This window comes from Anas platyrhynchos, chromosome 1 (genome assembly GCF_047663525.1).
Source record: "Anas platyrhynchos isolate ZD024472 breed Pekin duck chromosome 1, IASCAAS_PekinDuck_T2T, whole genome shotgun sequence".
In the NCBI taxonomy this organism is placed as follows: domain Eukaryota; kingdom Metazoa; phylum Chordata; class Aves; order Anseriformes; family Anatidae; genus Anas; species Anas platyrhynchos.
Window position 1 is genome coordinate 43268077 of NC_092587.1, and position 15869 is coordinate 43283945.

At 37.7% G+C, this 15869-nt stretch overlaps 1 protein-coding gene across 2 annotated transcripts in view; it reads left to right on the plus strand.

Annotated features, from left to right (window-relative positions):
* Window positions 1-6036: 6036 nt before the first annotated feature.
* GUCY2C (guanylate cyclase 2C) overlaps window positions 6037-15869 on the plus strand; it is a 43917-nt gene continuing 34084 nt past the window's right edge. The window contains exons 1-6 of one of the 2 annotated variants that reach the window (XM_038172964.2): window positions 6037-6525; window positions 7447-7559; window positions 8946-9013; window positions 11377-11592; window positions 13592-13713; window positions 14526-14622. In XM_038172964.2, coding sequence (XP_038028892.1) covers window positions 6321-6525; window positions 7447-7559; window positions 8946-9013; window positions 11377-11592; window positions 13592-13713; window positions 14526-14622 — 821 coding nt within the window. In that variant the 5' untranslated portion in view covers window positions 6037-6320. Of the gene's footprint in view, window positions 6526-7446; window positions 7560-8945; window positions 9014-11376; window positions 11593-13591; window positions 13714-14525; window positions 14623-15869 lie in introns of those variants that run through there. The other variant, XM_038172965.2, reaches the window with a different exon arrangement.

Genomic DNA, 15869 nt, shown 5'->3' on the forward strand with positions numbered 1-15869 from the left:
ATCCTGTCTTTATCTGACAAAGTTTGGTCTGTGATTGAATTGTCAGAACTCCTTGGTTTTCTACTCTTAAAAAAGGACAATATTTCACTGAGTTTGATGTCTTGTATTAGTTAATGCCACAGAACATTTTTGCTTGGCAGGAATGCCTGATAACGATAAATTAAATATCAAAACAGAGATTGTTCTGTTGATTTAATGCCAGTTGCCGCTGTATCTTTGCACAAGATCTCATTTTTCTTCTCCCGTGCTGCTGATTGGAGTAATTCAGATTTACAGCAACAAAAGACTGACTCAATTGAGCCTGGTACTCACAGGAGGGGGATGGTCAGTCCTTTAGAGAAAGAATGCAAAATCAGAAGTTGAGAGGGAAGACTTCTTAATCTTTGATTAAGTAAAATACAAGTTAAATGGCTGAATAATATTCACTTCAGACTGTGTATGAGTTGGGAAAGGGTTAAGAGGAAGAAACTTTTCTTCATTGAGCTACATGTTTGATATATGATATATTTAGCTCCATATTCTGGCATGTGGCAACATAGATCAATGGGAAAATGGGGCCACCACCCAAGCTCCTTCTAATATGATGCAATCTCAATTACAGCTTCTGTTATCCTTGTCTGTACTTTTCCTCAAACTAGATTTGTAGCTTCTGATAAGAACAGTCAGTGCTTTGCACCTGTACTATAATTCTACTCTAATCTATGGTAGCAGCTATGAACTCCAAGGACAGACCTAAACTCATGATAACCCATGGAAATAGCAATATAATTAGGATTTCTACTTTATCAGGATTTGTTCTGGATCACGATCATGCTGTGTTATCAGATTTGTGCAACACGTGACCCACATATTTGCTGTTTTACAGGCTTGTTATTTATCAGGAGATAACTTCAGTCCCAAAGAGTATTTTTTTTTTCCCATGTTCTTGTGTAGTCAATGAGAAAAAAAAAAAAAAAAAGCTTAGCTCTGTAAGTCAACATAGCTGCTTTACAGCTATGTTTCTCATCATTAACATTGCTTTATTCCAAATACAAATAATAGAAATATTGTCAACAACTGTTTAAAATATAGAAAAAAAAATAATGTCCTAGCTCTTCTCTATTGAAAAAAAAAAAAAAAAAAGAAAAATAAAGAAGACATCCTTATACTAGGCAGACTAGACTTATGGCAAACTGGATTAAATAAACACAGACAGTACTGTAACATTTTCTTTAATGTCTGTAATCACATTTTTGACTCAAACTTCTAACAACACTGAAAAGAAAAGAAAAAAAAAGAAATGGAAACATCTCTATTTTCTTTTTTCAATATGATTTTCTAAATGCCTTTAAAGATGGATTAAAAGATGCTAAAGCCCTAGACAATCAAAATAATTTAGGAATGAGCCTTGGTAACACTGAAGAACTTGAAAACTATGCTGTTTGAGTGTTTTCTACATTTATTCATTTGGCTAAATATGGCCACTGCTGCAAGGCAGATTGTCTTATACAAATTCTGTATTACAAATTCTGTATTTTAAGGAAACAATATTGACAACCTTAGTTATTCAAAAATGTAAGCATGTCCACTGAAACAAAACAAAAAACCACTGTTTTAAAGTAATTGAGAAATAAATATATAAATGTATCTGTTGTTCTTTTTATTCATATGACTTTTTAGAGTGTTTTTTTGTTTGTTTGTTTTTTTTTAATGTCCTTTCTTCACATTTCCCAATTATGCATTGATAGAGATGCAGTCTCTGTTATTTTAATGGAACCTCAGATTATTTTGCAGTCTCAAAGTTCTCAATTTTGGAGAAAATAAAAAAATAATGTAAAATTGTGAGGTTGATAAACTGATCATAGCAATCATAATTAAGTGACATTGAAAATACAGATAATTGCAGCAAAGATGAAAAACTGATTTAAAGAGACACTCAAAATACTTTATTCTGAAAAAAAAAAAAAAAAAAAAAAGACAATTGTATCAAAATGCATGCTTCTTCACAAAATAGTGGCTAGAAAAATGGTTGTCTTTTGGACAGAAAAAAAACCTGAAAGATGAGCTGGCAATCTGTCTACTTTGTCTTCAGATTTACTGAGGCTGTTAGTGCCAATTTCCACAGTAATAGTTTGAGTTACTGGTGGTAGCTGATACTTTTGTGTAGTTTTTTGATTCTTCTGGGTTCTCTGAAATATCCATTCCATATATTCTATTTTCTCCTCTCCAAGTGGTCAAGTGGAAATAGTGATTTGCAATTAAGGAAATATGAAATTAGACTACAAGCCAATGAAAAGGCCCAAAAAATGAACTTAGCAAAGGTATTGGAGATAGCTGGTGCCTCATCCTGAACACAGTTGCACTTTTACAGCATGAGCTTGCTAGACAAAGGGACTTTGAGATATCCAGGCTGAGCAATCACTGCCATTTTTTTCAGGAGTTTTGCACCTTGTGTAAAAGAGAAATCATTGAAATGAGAAAATTCCTTTCACACAGACCAATAAGATAGGACTGGAAACATACTCTGTAGAGAGTAATCTTATACAGGTTGACAAAGCTTGAGGAACAACTCTGTGGGTGTTTTTGTTCTTCTGGTTTCCGTTCCACTCTTTGTATGTCTGTGAATATTCCAGAAGACTGAGAGGATCACTCAGAGTAGGTTTAGATCAGGAAGTCAGTGCTGATTATCTGTTTCAAATACACCCTATAAAATCTGGTTGTTTATTATCCAGCAAAACAGAAGGCATAACAAAGCACCAAAGAATCAGGAACCAACAATAGCTTTTCACTAAATTACTTCATACAGTTATTTGGAGAGACAATTTAAGCTGGTATTTCTAATCTCACGCAGATTGTAAAAACACTCACACAGAATTGTCATGATGTTTTGCAACTATGCAATATATGCATAGATACTACAGTTATTAACAATAAATGAATCAACAGTATTTATTTATTCAGACAAATAAATGCAGGACCTTGCTACCTGAATGTTAAATGTCTTTGTGCTTCTGAAGACAGAATATGTGAAAAACTTCAGGTTTGTATTCAGTGATTCAAGGGAAGACTTCCATCACCTGTTAATGCTTTACAAAGATGCTACCAAAGTACACCTCAGAACTGACTTTTTAGACTGACTTACACATAGTGAACATATTTAATGCTGGGGTGTTTTTGACCTTTCTGACAAGCTAATAACAATAATTGATGCCCAGATACCACAGAATAATAGAATAATCCATCAAGGAATTCAGATCCAGTTTTTTAGCAGTGTATTCCTTAGAAATTAATTAAACCTGGAATCTTAAGACAGAATAAGTAGTTCTAGAAGATGTGCTTTAAAGTTTTTGAGATAAATATTCTGGTTTATCCTAGGGGGTGTCAGGAGAGGTTATCTTTTATCTTTTCCTCGTTTTTAAATCTCTTGCTCTGCTTCTCCATGTCACCACATTCTTTCATGGGAAGGCAGTCATTTACGTTGCCTTTGTTATGCTCCCATTACTTCTAGTTCTGTTGTAAGACAGTATTTCTAATTAAAGCTTTTGCTTTATGCTACAGTCACCTATAGAAGACAAAAAGGGCTTTTTATTTTATTTATTTATTTTTTTTCTCATTCCATATGTAATTTGACTTCTAGGTTTCTAAACTATGTCCCTTCATGCCTAATCTTTGAAGTATGAGACCGGCCTCATGGTTGAAGCTGGAGACAGAAGAAGCAATGTCCTTAAGAGATATGGAAGATTTTTTGAAGCATCTGGCTAGTTTGTTTCACTTGTAAGCTCCTGATCTGGTGGATTGGACGTTAGGAAATAATTTTTCCTTGGATTAAATTGGCTGGGTTCTTGGGGGTTTTATCTTCATTCTGCAGCCAGTGTACTATGACTGGATGGGAATTGGTCTCTTACCTTTCTTATTTCCTGGGCCTACAGAAGTCTTTGCTTTTGTTTGTGGCAGGCCCGTCAAATTCTGTGCTTTACATATAAGACTCACTTGTCTACTTTTTCTTCTCTCCACTCTCATGATGTTCTATAGTATCAGAAATTCTCATGTTCACAGCATAGTGCAACAGCTTGTCTTTGTCTCTCTTACCCAATGAATCAGATTCTATTGATCAGTCTGCCAAGGAACTTTGTCTGAGGTATAAAGCCCTGAGTTACAAGGGAAAGTGTTGTGTTCAACTGGTGCTGAGGATGACTTGCTTCACTCCAGCTGCAGCCCTCCCTTGTGCTCCATGACACCAGAAGATCAAGGGATGCTCCTGTCATGGGACTTGACACAGAGAGACTGCACACGCACCTAGCAATTAAGGAGCTGAGAAGTCAACAACTAATTTATAACTGCTTCTGACTGGGAAGTCCCTATGGCACTGTGAAGGCAAGGGACAAGGGAAAAAGTAAAAAGAGATGCTGCTCTAACTGATGTTGTTATAGCTGATCAGACCTTTTGTTTTTTAAAGAACATTTTAAAGCTGCTATGAAAACCAAACAAATAAACAACTAGACAGACAACCAGAAAGACCTTTATGCTATTACATGCTTCCTGTGTGACCAGCAAGGTAAAATCCTCAGTTCCCCTTGCATTATCCACATTAGCTAACTGTTTTTCTTAGACAGGCTAAGAAGAGTATAAAAATACAACGATCTTGTTTTACTAAAGTTAATGACAAAACCTCTATTGACTTACACAGGTTAAGTTTCAAGCACTTTGTAAATAACTATACAACGGACCAGTGATAAGCAGATGGTCTCAATACAAAAAGCTATATTCCATTCTCTAGTGAACCACACCAGTCCAGACCTTTACATGACCAATAGCTTAGAATTACTGTATTACTAATTCCAAATGCTAGACCAGAAGTGCTGAGGTGTTCAAGGTCTACTCTTAAATGCTGGTTCATGGTTTCCCCTGATGTTAGGCATAAGAAGCATTCAAGCAATAGTTATTTAGTATTAAAAGCAAGGTCGTGTAGGAAGTCTGTGGAAATATATTTGAACTGTATTCATCACATTTCAAAAGAAGGCTTGGAAAGAAAACATAGAATTGCACCAAAAAACCCTGCTACTTACATCATTGGTGATTATTTTCATATTTTGTTTTAAAATTATCTCAGGAAAGTAATAAAAATATATAGATGTATTATCTGACAGCCTCAGATTTCAGTAGAAAAACAGAAGCTGCAGTAGGTGTGCACAAACACCCCAAATTCAGACTGATAACACTTAGTACTTTATTTAAATTTGCCTGTTGGTTCCTTTTCTCTTGCACATCTCATTTGTGCCCAGACTTATCTGTAAGGCTTGTGTTTTGGGGTTTTCTGGTGTGGTAGTTTGTGGTGGTGTTTTTTTTTTTTTTGTTTGTTTGTTTGTTTTTGTCTCCCCTCCATTCTACCTGCCTTCCCTGAGACTATTCTTAGGAAAAATGCTCATGACAGCCTAAGAAAAATACCCCAGTGTCTTTTAGTAGGTGTCTTTTAATGATGCTATTTGCAATTTGGATTTTGGTCCCACCAGTCTGAGATGGTTCTGTGCTGCCTGGGAGCAATATATCAGGGGCAGACCTTGTACACTCTGGTGTGCAATGCTAGGTGAGTACTAGTGGACAAGCTTTGTGCTGTGTGTTTCTATTCTGTAAATAGAAATAAAGGCTTCACTCTTGAGGACTGCAAAGCAGATATTTTTGCCTTGCACAAGAAAAGTACTGTGATGGTAAAAGCTAAAGAAATGAATTGATAGCTTATCACAGAACAAAATATACCCTTGATTTATGATCTGAGCCAGCAAAGATGTTATGGCAGTATAATGAGAGGTGTAGGACAATGCAAGCACGTAGCAAGCAACTGTTTTCTTCTAGGCTTTAATCTACCTCCTATTTTATTTGTTCTATTTCTATTTAAAGAGTCTTTTTTTTTTTTTTTTTTTTTTTTTTTTTATGGTCCATTTTTCCCTCCCCTTCCTTCTTTCAGCTCATCACTGTGATGAAAATTTAGTGCCCTTATCAGGCAAGGTTTCGAGCAATGCTTCAGTTTTACAGCTTCAGTCTTTTCATGAGCAAACATTCATAGCAACCTTTAGCCTCTCTCCTTCCCTGAGTTTTGCTCTTGTTAGTTTTTCACAAACAGAAGTGCCACCTAGGACACTGGAGGGATGGGCAAGAAGTAAAGGAAGAGAAGGAGACGGGGAAGTGCCTGAGAAGGATAGTACAGCCTGTCCTTGAATCTACAGTGTGGAAATCTTTTTTTGTCATAGCCAGAAACAACATCGATGTAGAGTATCTGAAAGAAAGAGGGTTGGAAGAGAAAAAGAAGAGAGAGAACACTCACAATGGGTCAAAACTGAGCAATAATGAAGCAACTGATTTGGGGTCTGGCCCTTTGGCCTTTATTTCTCTCACTTCACCTGCTGAAGCAAGTTGGTTCAAATAAGTGTAAAAACAAGAATTATGTGATCAATGTGATGCTCATGGCTGACTTGGACTTCCCATCATCTGTTGAAAATTTGACATCAGCTGTGAAGGAAGCTTTGACAACAGTACAAGAAGAATTGGCAGGTAAGGCAATGGGTATGGGTAATCCCTTTCCCACTATGATTTCTTCTTAGACTTTTTGCCATAGCTTTCTATGCAAACTGCTTCTCAGACAGGCTCCTTGGTTCTTCATTCACTGTATGTAGATCTTACAGAAATAATGGCCTCCATCTGTAAAAAAAAAGAAGCTCTCTACAGATAGGCAGAACTATATTTGTTTTTATGGTAGCTGGGCAGACTTTTTCTGCATGTTTTTCGGTTGGGACTGGGAACACGGGAATTGCTGACATGGATCAGGTAAAACCAGAAATCCATCCAGTGCAATAACTTAGATGTCCTTGCTTTAACACCTAACACTTATTCATCCTATTTCATAATTGCTTGATTATGACATGAAAAATTAGATCCTTTTCTCTCTTGGCCAGATTAGCATGTAGACTCAGAGAAGAATTTAATCCCTTGACCCCATATGTTGATCACATTATGTCTAAAATTGTGAAGAGTCTGCCACCCATATGTTTTTCCCTCATGTAGAGACACTGCAGATGATCTTTTATTCATTTGATACCTTACCTCTCCTTTCAGTATCACTAACCCACTGTCAATCTCTAGAATATCTTGGGACAAAGAGGTTCCAAAGAAATGATCCCCTTTCTGTCCCCTAGCTGCAGAAGTTGTGTCCAGTTTTATTGGAAAGTGATATCTCTAATAATGGCCAAGACTAAAAACAGTATGTACTGAAAATACTAACAACCAGCAGTCAGTGCTGGAGCAAACTCTTTATCTTATCCTAAGTAATGGGAGTCGGGTAGGTGGGCTTTCTGGGAGCTTTTTGGAATAGAAGGCATCTTAGCATGAGACTACACAGACATGTCACAAGACGGATACCATTTTTAGGGGTTATCTCCAGCTCTTGAGGCTTTTCACTTTTACATTGCATTTCAGGAGAAAATGTTACTGTCAATGCCACCTTCCACCGCTTTAAATCATCACTATATGTCTCACAAGGCTGTCGCACCAGCACCTGTGAAGGTGTGGAACTCATCAAGCAAATCTATGTGAGTACCAGGCTTCTCTAGGTTGATTTCCTAAGAAGATAAGACTTTATCTTTCTGTGTTGATGTGTGTCTGCATGTATGCATAAGTATGTGTGCATCTGTGCTTTTATGTATGTCTTTCCATATTAACTTTTGAACCTGTTGTTCAATTTCAAGCAAACTTAACAGGCAAAGTTTTCAAAGAAGATATTCCTGTAGATTTTGTGAAGACAAGCAATCAAATACAGAGAGAGACCCTATTAATGCCTCCCAGAGGCTGTTAGTAGAGATCTGGTGGCAGTGCCAGATAGAGCAGCCACCTGCTTCAAGCTACGTTTTCCATCCTTAAGTTTTCACCTCCATTGTATCTGCACAGCTCTTTGTGGAGCCATTTAACCAAAGTAATCGATTAAAAAACAAACAAACAACAATAGGAACAACAAAAACCACAATCCAAACACTCAAACTGCCCAAGTGGAACACTGGGTGCCCATTTCCAACTGGATCAGTTCCCTGATGTGGTTCTCCATCAGGTTACACAAATATTTGTTCCAGCATGAAGGAGAGAGCTGTGTGACAGCTGGAGCACGCAGGCAGAGGGACTATTAGACTGGCACCAATACCAACAAAACACATGTAACTATGTCCAGAGGGCAAAGATGAACTGCATGCTTGCTTCTCGCTAGAAACCAGAGATATTGGTTGGGAGAAAATGTATGAATACCCTAACGGTGGGAAAAGCTTCAGTTAGAACTGGTGCCTTACATGATAGTCAAGAAACTGTGTTTCAGTGGATTTTCTCATGTCAAATAACTCTCAGTTATATATAAATGTCACCTCTCAGTGAGGCTTTATCAATCCAACTTGAATTCTCACATCTAACAATATATAATCAAATGCTGTAGTCTTTGCTAAGACAAAGTCCCTCACGACACACAAAACTACTGGTTATTCAAAGATATATATATATATATATATTTATTTAATACAAACTTCATATGTACATAAAACTAGTCTTCTTTTCTTACACACAGTATCATGTAATTCCAATCCCTCTGTCTGCTGCAAGTGTGAGCACTGCTTTGGCTTCTAATTTCTTATACACATTTGCAACAATTATGACATTTTAATCCTAACTTGCTCTCTCTCTCTCTCTCAATGGAGGTCACACTCTCAAAGGCACTATTCTGTCCCCTGCCTTTTCTTGGCTCTCTGTGAATCCTCCTTCCTTCACTCAAGGTTTGTTCTCTTAACCTTCCTATGTCTTCTTTTCTACTCTCTCCTTGCTTTTGCAGGGTAAATTCTGGGAATCCTTATTAAATCTTAAAGTTCTCTTTAATCTTCTATCCACTTCTCTGCCAGTCCCCTACACTGTCCCCACTACTGACCCTTTCTGATCTCTTGCAGGATGATGGCACTCTTGGCTGTGCTGTCATAGGACCTGCTTGCACTTATGCCACCTACCAAATGGTCTCGTAAGTACCATCCCCTCTCTCCAGTACTGTGATGTGAAAGCTATCAACTGTTGAACAAATTTATCTTGTGCACAAGACAGCAGAGACGTTGGGGTTTAGGATATGTGAGACACTTTGATGCATACAGTCAAGGCAGCAAGACTGTTATGCACAGCCACTGTGTTTGGCAGGGAGAAGAAAATCCCTTCCCAGAGCCTGTTGATGCAATCTCATTTCTAGAAGGTAAATGTTCCTAATTGCTGACAGTTGGTTCATTATTAAAGGGTTCAAAGGATATAACTTGTCAACAACTGCAGCATGAAAGGGAGATGTTAGCTTGAGGCACATAGACATTACGGCAACAGGAGTCTGGGCGGGTTTTCAGTTGCAGAGAGGGGCTTGAGTTTCATGTGTCAAAAGAAGGTCCAAAAACCCCAACTATCCTCTGTGAACAGTATTTAGATAGGGAGCAGCCAGTTTCATCCTAACTCTTGTCTAAGAAAACATTCCTGAAGTCTCTCTGCTAGTGTGTTATACATGGATCTGTGTAATTCTGTATAACAGAACACAACACAACACAACACAACACAACACAACACAACACAACATAACATAATTATATATGTGTATTAGATATTAAATACGTATTATATACTGCATATATTGTATTACATTGTATTATATATTAATATAATGTTATATTATACGTTAATATGTTAATTTTCACATATTAGGAAAAGCATGAGCTGAATTTGTGTAGCCATAGCATAATACATTTAGAAAAACAAACAAACAGAAAAAAAAATGTCAGACAGAACACTGGAACAGGTTACCCAGTGGGGTTGTGGAGTCTCCTTCTCTGGAAACATTCAAAACCCGCCTGGAGGCGTTCCTGTGTAACCTGACCTAGGTGTTCCTGCTCCAGCAGGGGGATTGGACTTGATGATCTTTCAAGGTCCCTTCCAGTCCCAAACATTCTGTGACTCTGTGTAACATCAGTCACAATGTACCAATCAATATCATTGCCCATGTGAACCACTCTCCCCTCTTTAAACTTTGGTAGCCTTTTGGTTTCACTGAGAAATACTCACAAGATTGGGATGCTTTTACCTCAAGCTTTATCAGCTTTTAACTTTATACTTTTCCTTGAGCGGGATAACCAGAAGTTAGATCAATAATTCCAGTGAAAGAATGTTATTGATTTATAGAAGAATCAAAATAATAAAGTCTTTCTTATGTACAGGACCATGATAAAATATTATGCAACATGCCCCATTTTATTCATTGTGCCTCCTAACTTTAAGTGTTTTATATTGTATTTATTTATTTTAATCTGCTGGATATAGAGCTGCCCAGAATAATGCCAAAGTCTTTTTCTTGGACTCTGGCACAGTTAAACCGGTATACAGTAAAAAGTATGAGTAGTGGAAATTTATGCAAGGTAGTGAAGTGCACTAACAATAAGGCAGCCAGCTTTGCCCACTGTGCGATGGATTTGCAAATCAGAACAAATGCTTTACTTTACAGCACTTTAAGTCAGCCAGAAACTCTTTGCATTACAGCAATAAAGAGAAAATTCATGCCATAATAAAAATTATATTGGTGGGCAGAAAGCTACCTGGCACCGATCACAGATCAGAGAATAAACAAAATGGCCTTGTTCATCCAAAACTGACTTCACAACATTACCAAGACTTTTGGGCTTCTTTATATGTCCTGAGCATGCAGCTCAGATTTGTAAATACATTTTGTGATCAGTCTATAGGTGTGACTACAGGCACCAAAAATTTGATTGCCATGTGTAGGTTGGCCAAAAAATTACCTGAGAAACTGCTAAAAGTGTACAGCTTCTTGTATCAACAGGGTGACACAATAAGCGGGGAGTTTTCCTTGGAATAACTCCTATGCCCCCTTTTTGTGTTTTGTTTTTCTAGCCTAGCCCTTAGAATATGTCATATAGATGATCTCATATCTGTTGGGTAGATTGTTGAAAATAAACATATCCTTTACAAACCAGCTCCTGAGACAGACAACACCTTGTCCTTGACATGAGCCTGGCAGCAGAATTGGATAGGTCCTTGAGCCCTTGGAGTCCCATCATAGCCCTTGAGCTGAAATGGTGCATGGTACCCAAAGGGGCTGGATGAGGAATGTCTGTGTTGTGCAGGGAATTAGGGACAGTGGGAGAAGCTGTGTGGTTCCATTCAACAGGGCTCTGCAGTGCCAATACCTTGAAATCTGCTTGTGTTCTTTAGGAGCTTTCTGTTTTAGGTTAAGCTAATGCAGGATGCAAGAGGAGAGGGAGTTGGGGATAGAAATCACGTGGCAGATGCCTAGATGCAACAGCAATACATTCAGACCTGTCCTCTTGTCTCTCCCCTCAGAGTTGAAACAATACTGAGCCTGCCTCTGATCTCTGTAGGGAGTTTTGGGCTGTCCTGTGACTTCAAAGAAAACCTAACCCGCCTTCTGACTCCAGCCAGGAAAGTGAATGACTTCTTCTATTCTTTTTGGAATGAATTTGAGCTGCCATTCAAAGTCAGTGCCTGGGAATCTACCTACATTTACAAGCAGAATGAGAACTCTGAGGAATGCCTCTGGTAAGATCCAGATCCAACTCTTTTAACTTGATAAATTCCATCTCTGTCCTCAGGCATGGTTCTTACAGGCTGTCATTGAAGTCCTATGTGCTGAGAGGTGCCTTAATGATATCAGGGAATGAGAGAAGGAAAAGATGAATTACATCTTGGAGCTGACTGCATGTCTGAATATTGCACTCTATCTACTTTTAAGTATTCTCAAACTTCTTCTCTTCCTGTGGACAGTGTAGCCCCAAAGTTGTCCTTGCTGCAAAAACATGTTTACTCCATTCTTGCTGTAAATATTGTGACATGAGAGTCTCCATCAGGGTCTCCATAGATGCCTTTTTAGGTCAGGGGTTTTATAATGTAATGTTTCTCTACATTAATTGCTTCAATCTGTGAGCACTATTGTTTCTCTGAAACATTTCCAAAGTTCAAAGTGTATCTTTCTTTGAACAGCATGACCCCCAGTAACTGCAGAGTTGAAGCTATACTCTCACCAGTTTTGGAGCAAAGGAGACAGATTTTCCTTTGTGACCTGAAACATCAGCCTGTGATGTTTCTTGAGAATGCTGGGTTTTCTTCTTGCCTGATACCAAATGCCATTTTAATCAAGTAGATGTTTTCATATACTGACACTTATCACTACTCTTCCTTTACGGACTCTTATTTGATTTTCAGTTCATGTGGATTATTATTTTTCCAGTTTTAGGACATAAAATTCTTTTTTTTTTTTTTTTTTTTAAATCAGCAATGTTATACTTAGCTTGCTTGTTTCTCCTACCAATTTTATAAATGTAGTTTGAAGGCTGACAAGAATTCATGGAACTAGCTGTTATATTTCCAAGTCATAACCTGAGGAAGTTACAAATTTTTAAGGAAAATTTACAAATGTATTGGCTTCAGAGTGATAAATACCTTACTTACAGACTATCTTGTATGGAGAATTAATATATATATATACATTTGTTTTCTGAATTAAGGGATCTAAAAACTGATCCCATTTCACTGTTTTGTGAATATTTAGGATTTTTTATTGTTTCCTCCTTTTTACTTTTTAATGGACAGCAACTTGATAACATGATGTAATTGCTATAAATACTTCTGTTTCATACTTTGAAACATGAATGTACTTCACTCATTTGCTACCACAATCACTATTTCTCCATGTCTGTAGCTATAATTGCTGATGTCCTACACATAGTTCAGTTAAATCCCCTTAGTCCTACAGGTTTAATACCTTTCATGCAAGTTAATGTATATAAGTTGTTGTTTTCCAAGTGTTTCTTACCTGGTCTTCATTAATGCTTCTGTTCATGACCTTATGTAAAAAATTAAGAAATCTTCAAGCTCCTTTTCTTAAATGCTGAATTAACAAAAATTTTAAAATTAATTTTGTATTTCTGCCCATTTTATTGTCTTTTTTTTTTTTTTTTTTCACTCTAATACAGCTGTAAAATGCATCTCATTCTGCTTTAATAGTAACTGTCAGCTTGCTTTTTTGATTGTCTAATTTAAAAAATCAATTTTTGCTAAAACATAAATTATACTGCATGGGCTAATTGTCCCTTGTGGGTATAAAAGCACGTGAATGCCTACAGTGACGGGAAAACCAAGTCATGTCTCAACTAACCACATGTTCCTACAAATTAATGATTAAGGATTCTATTCCTGAAAACAGTGGGGAGCAAAAGATATTAGTAGTTCATAGGACAGGGATCTCAGTGTTGCTAAATCAAAAGTTAAACAGTTTGAAAACACAGAAATTTCTTCTTTTTTCCCTCTGCATCAACTTTATTTCAGACAGGATTTCTCTTCTCAGATGCAACGTGTTGAAGCAAGAACAGGATTTTCTCTGTTATTGTTACAGATAAAAATGCTCCATTCTGCCTTACAAACAATTGTGTACTGTAAACAGCCTGTCTAGCATTTTGACTTATTTAGGAGAAAAGGCATAACGCAAATGTTGGGAGTTGGCCATTATCTGACAATACCTGTGCTCCCTGCCTTCAATCAGGTACATGAATGCACTAGACGCTGGAGTCACACACTTCTCTGAAAAACTGAAGTTCAAGGACATATTGAGGACACCAGACCAGCTGAAAAGAGTTGTGAAAGATCCAAATCGGAAAAGCAATGGTAGGGGTGTGTGTGTGAGAGTGTGAGGGTGCACCCTTCCCTGCAGGCAATTTGTTTTTTCCTTGGAAATCAGACTGATCTCTTAGCTATGTTTTAAGGATGGTCTTCCCCCGAGAAGCACACACATGCAAATGTAAGATGGCACAAATTCTTTCCCTATCCCAGAGGTCTTCTGGGATGAAATATCCCACCTAGGTATGATGTTGTCTTCCTACGTGCTCTGTTTTGTGAAAGATTCAGAAATCCAGGAATCACAACTCCTCCTAAGCAAGGCCTTAGATGTTACAAGAATGCTTAGTTCTCTACCATTCCTGTGTTTGCAGCTCTGATACATATCTGGGCCTTGCTTGTGCCATCAAGGGGCACTTCTTCTGGAAGTGATCCATCTAAACTAGAAAAACAGATGAGTAATACCTCATCTTCTACTAAGACTAAGCACCAGGCATCAGCAGGCCAAGTGAGTACAAGAGTGATAAGTAAACCAATCAAACTATTACCTGAATGCCATTTGACTTAGAAAAATTCATATTCAGTAGCCTGTGCTACATCAGAATTGCCACTGCTTATTTGAGTGAGATAATGGCGGTGCTCTGGTGCAATCAGACATAAAATAGACCAGGTGTTGGTCTATTTGACTTGACTTTCCCTCAAATATCCCCATCTTACTACAGACGGTCCCAGCTCAGCATGGATAACGTGCCTTAGCTCAGCACTGCTACTCTGCTTGCCTCTCAGGCACCATGGAGCAGGTGAATATCCTCTTCTAATCTGTATCTTTCACCTGTCTGTCCCCATTCTTGCTCAATCTGTAGTGATCATCATGTGTGGTACTCCAGCTGATATCAGAAGAGACCTAGGGACAGAGACCGTGGATAAGGACATCGTTATCATCCTGATAGATCTCTTCAAGTAAAGTATCACTTTTGCTTTTCTTCTTTTCTCTGCACTTTGCTGAAAGATAGAGATAATGGAAATATTCCATATGGAACTGTTTTGTTGAAGAAATGCTATCACAAAATATTTTTCATTGCCTTTCCTCTCATCTTGCCCTTTATCTAAGTTGTTTCATGTTTAAATTGTGGCACATCCTCTACAACATCCCATTTAGTTCACGTGAGATTTTTCTAAGGCAGTGACTGGAGCAAGTAGAGTTAACTTCAACCTATGGACTGAGTGCAGAAAGCTGTGAGAGAATCACAGAGTCCAAAGTTGGAATGGCCATGAGCTGTTCACATGAAGATTATAAATTTTTCATACAATCTATCCAACCAGAAAATAATGTAAATGTGACTTATAGTATATTTTTCTAGGATCTACTTACTCCTTTTTAAATGACTTAAAAGGGTGATACAGTTGTATCTTCCAATGAGCAACATCTTTGTAACTACATAACTCTAACTTTTCAGAGATGTTCCTTAGTATTCAGCCTAACTATTCTGTTGTTCAATTTTATCTTTCTATTACTAATTGCCTCAGGAATTCATGGTCTGGGAGAAAGCTAGTTGACCTAGCCCAAAACCATGCCCAGATTTTTCTGTTATATTTATCCTCTGGTACACCCAGATGCCTCAGACCATCTTATGTGACGCCCTCCTTAAATTTGCTACATGCCCCTCTGGTTTTCCTGAATATCTCAAACCGTGTTCATCTCTGTAAAACAGAAACAAAATACAGACATATGTTAGATCCAGACTTGAACCATAGAAGACAGTAGGCAAGGTCCTACGTTTCCACAGGTGTCAAGACCTTCAGATGAAGTGATGAATTTAAATGTTTGTCAGATCTGAGTCCTGTTGCAGCCACAACACACACACAGTGTTTAAGCCTTCCTCAGGGGGGATGCTGTAGAATTATCCAGTCTGGTGGACTCTAATGAAGGTTCCTTTCCATCTGGTTAGTTCAGTCCAAAACTAAATGAAAAGCACTTTGAAATTATCCAGGATTTGCAAAAGTCATAAGATTCAGAGCAAGGCAGGAACAGGGTTGTGTAGTCAGGATCTCACTGGATGGCTAGGGAGTAGAGCCTGTGGTCTCCAAAAGCTCTTAATACAGTACTTACTGAAATAAATAAAAGGATGATCAAGCATGAATAATTAGAGAAGGCTCATACACAGTGAGTTTTTAATCAGTCTAGCTATAGAAGTGACAGATGCTGC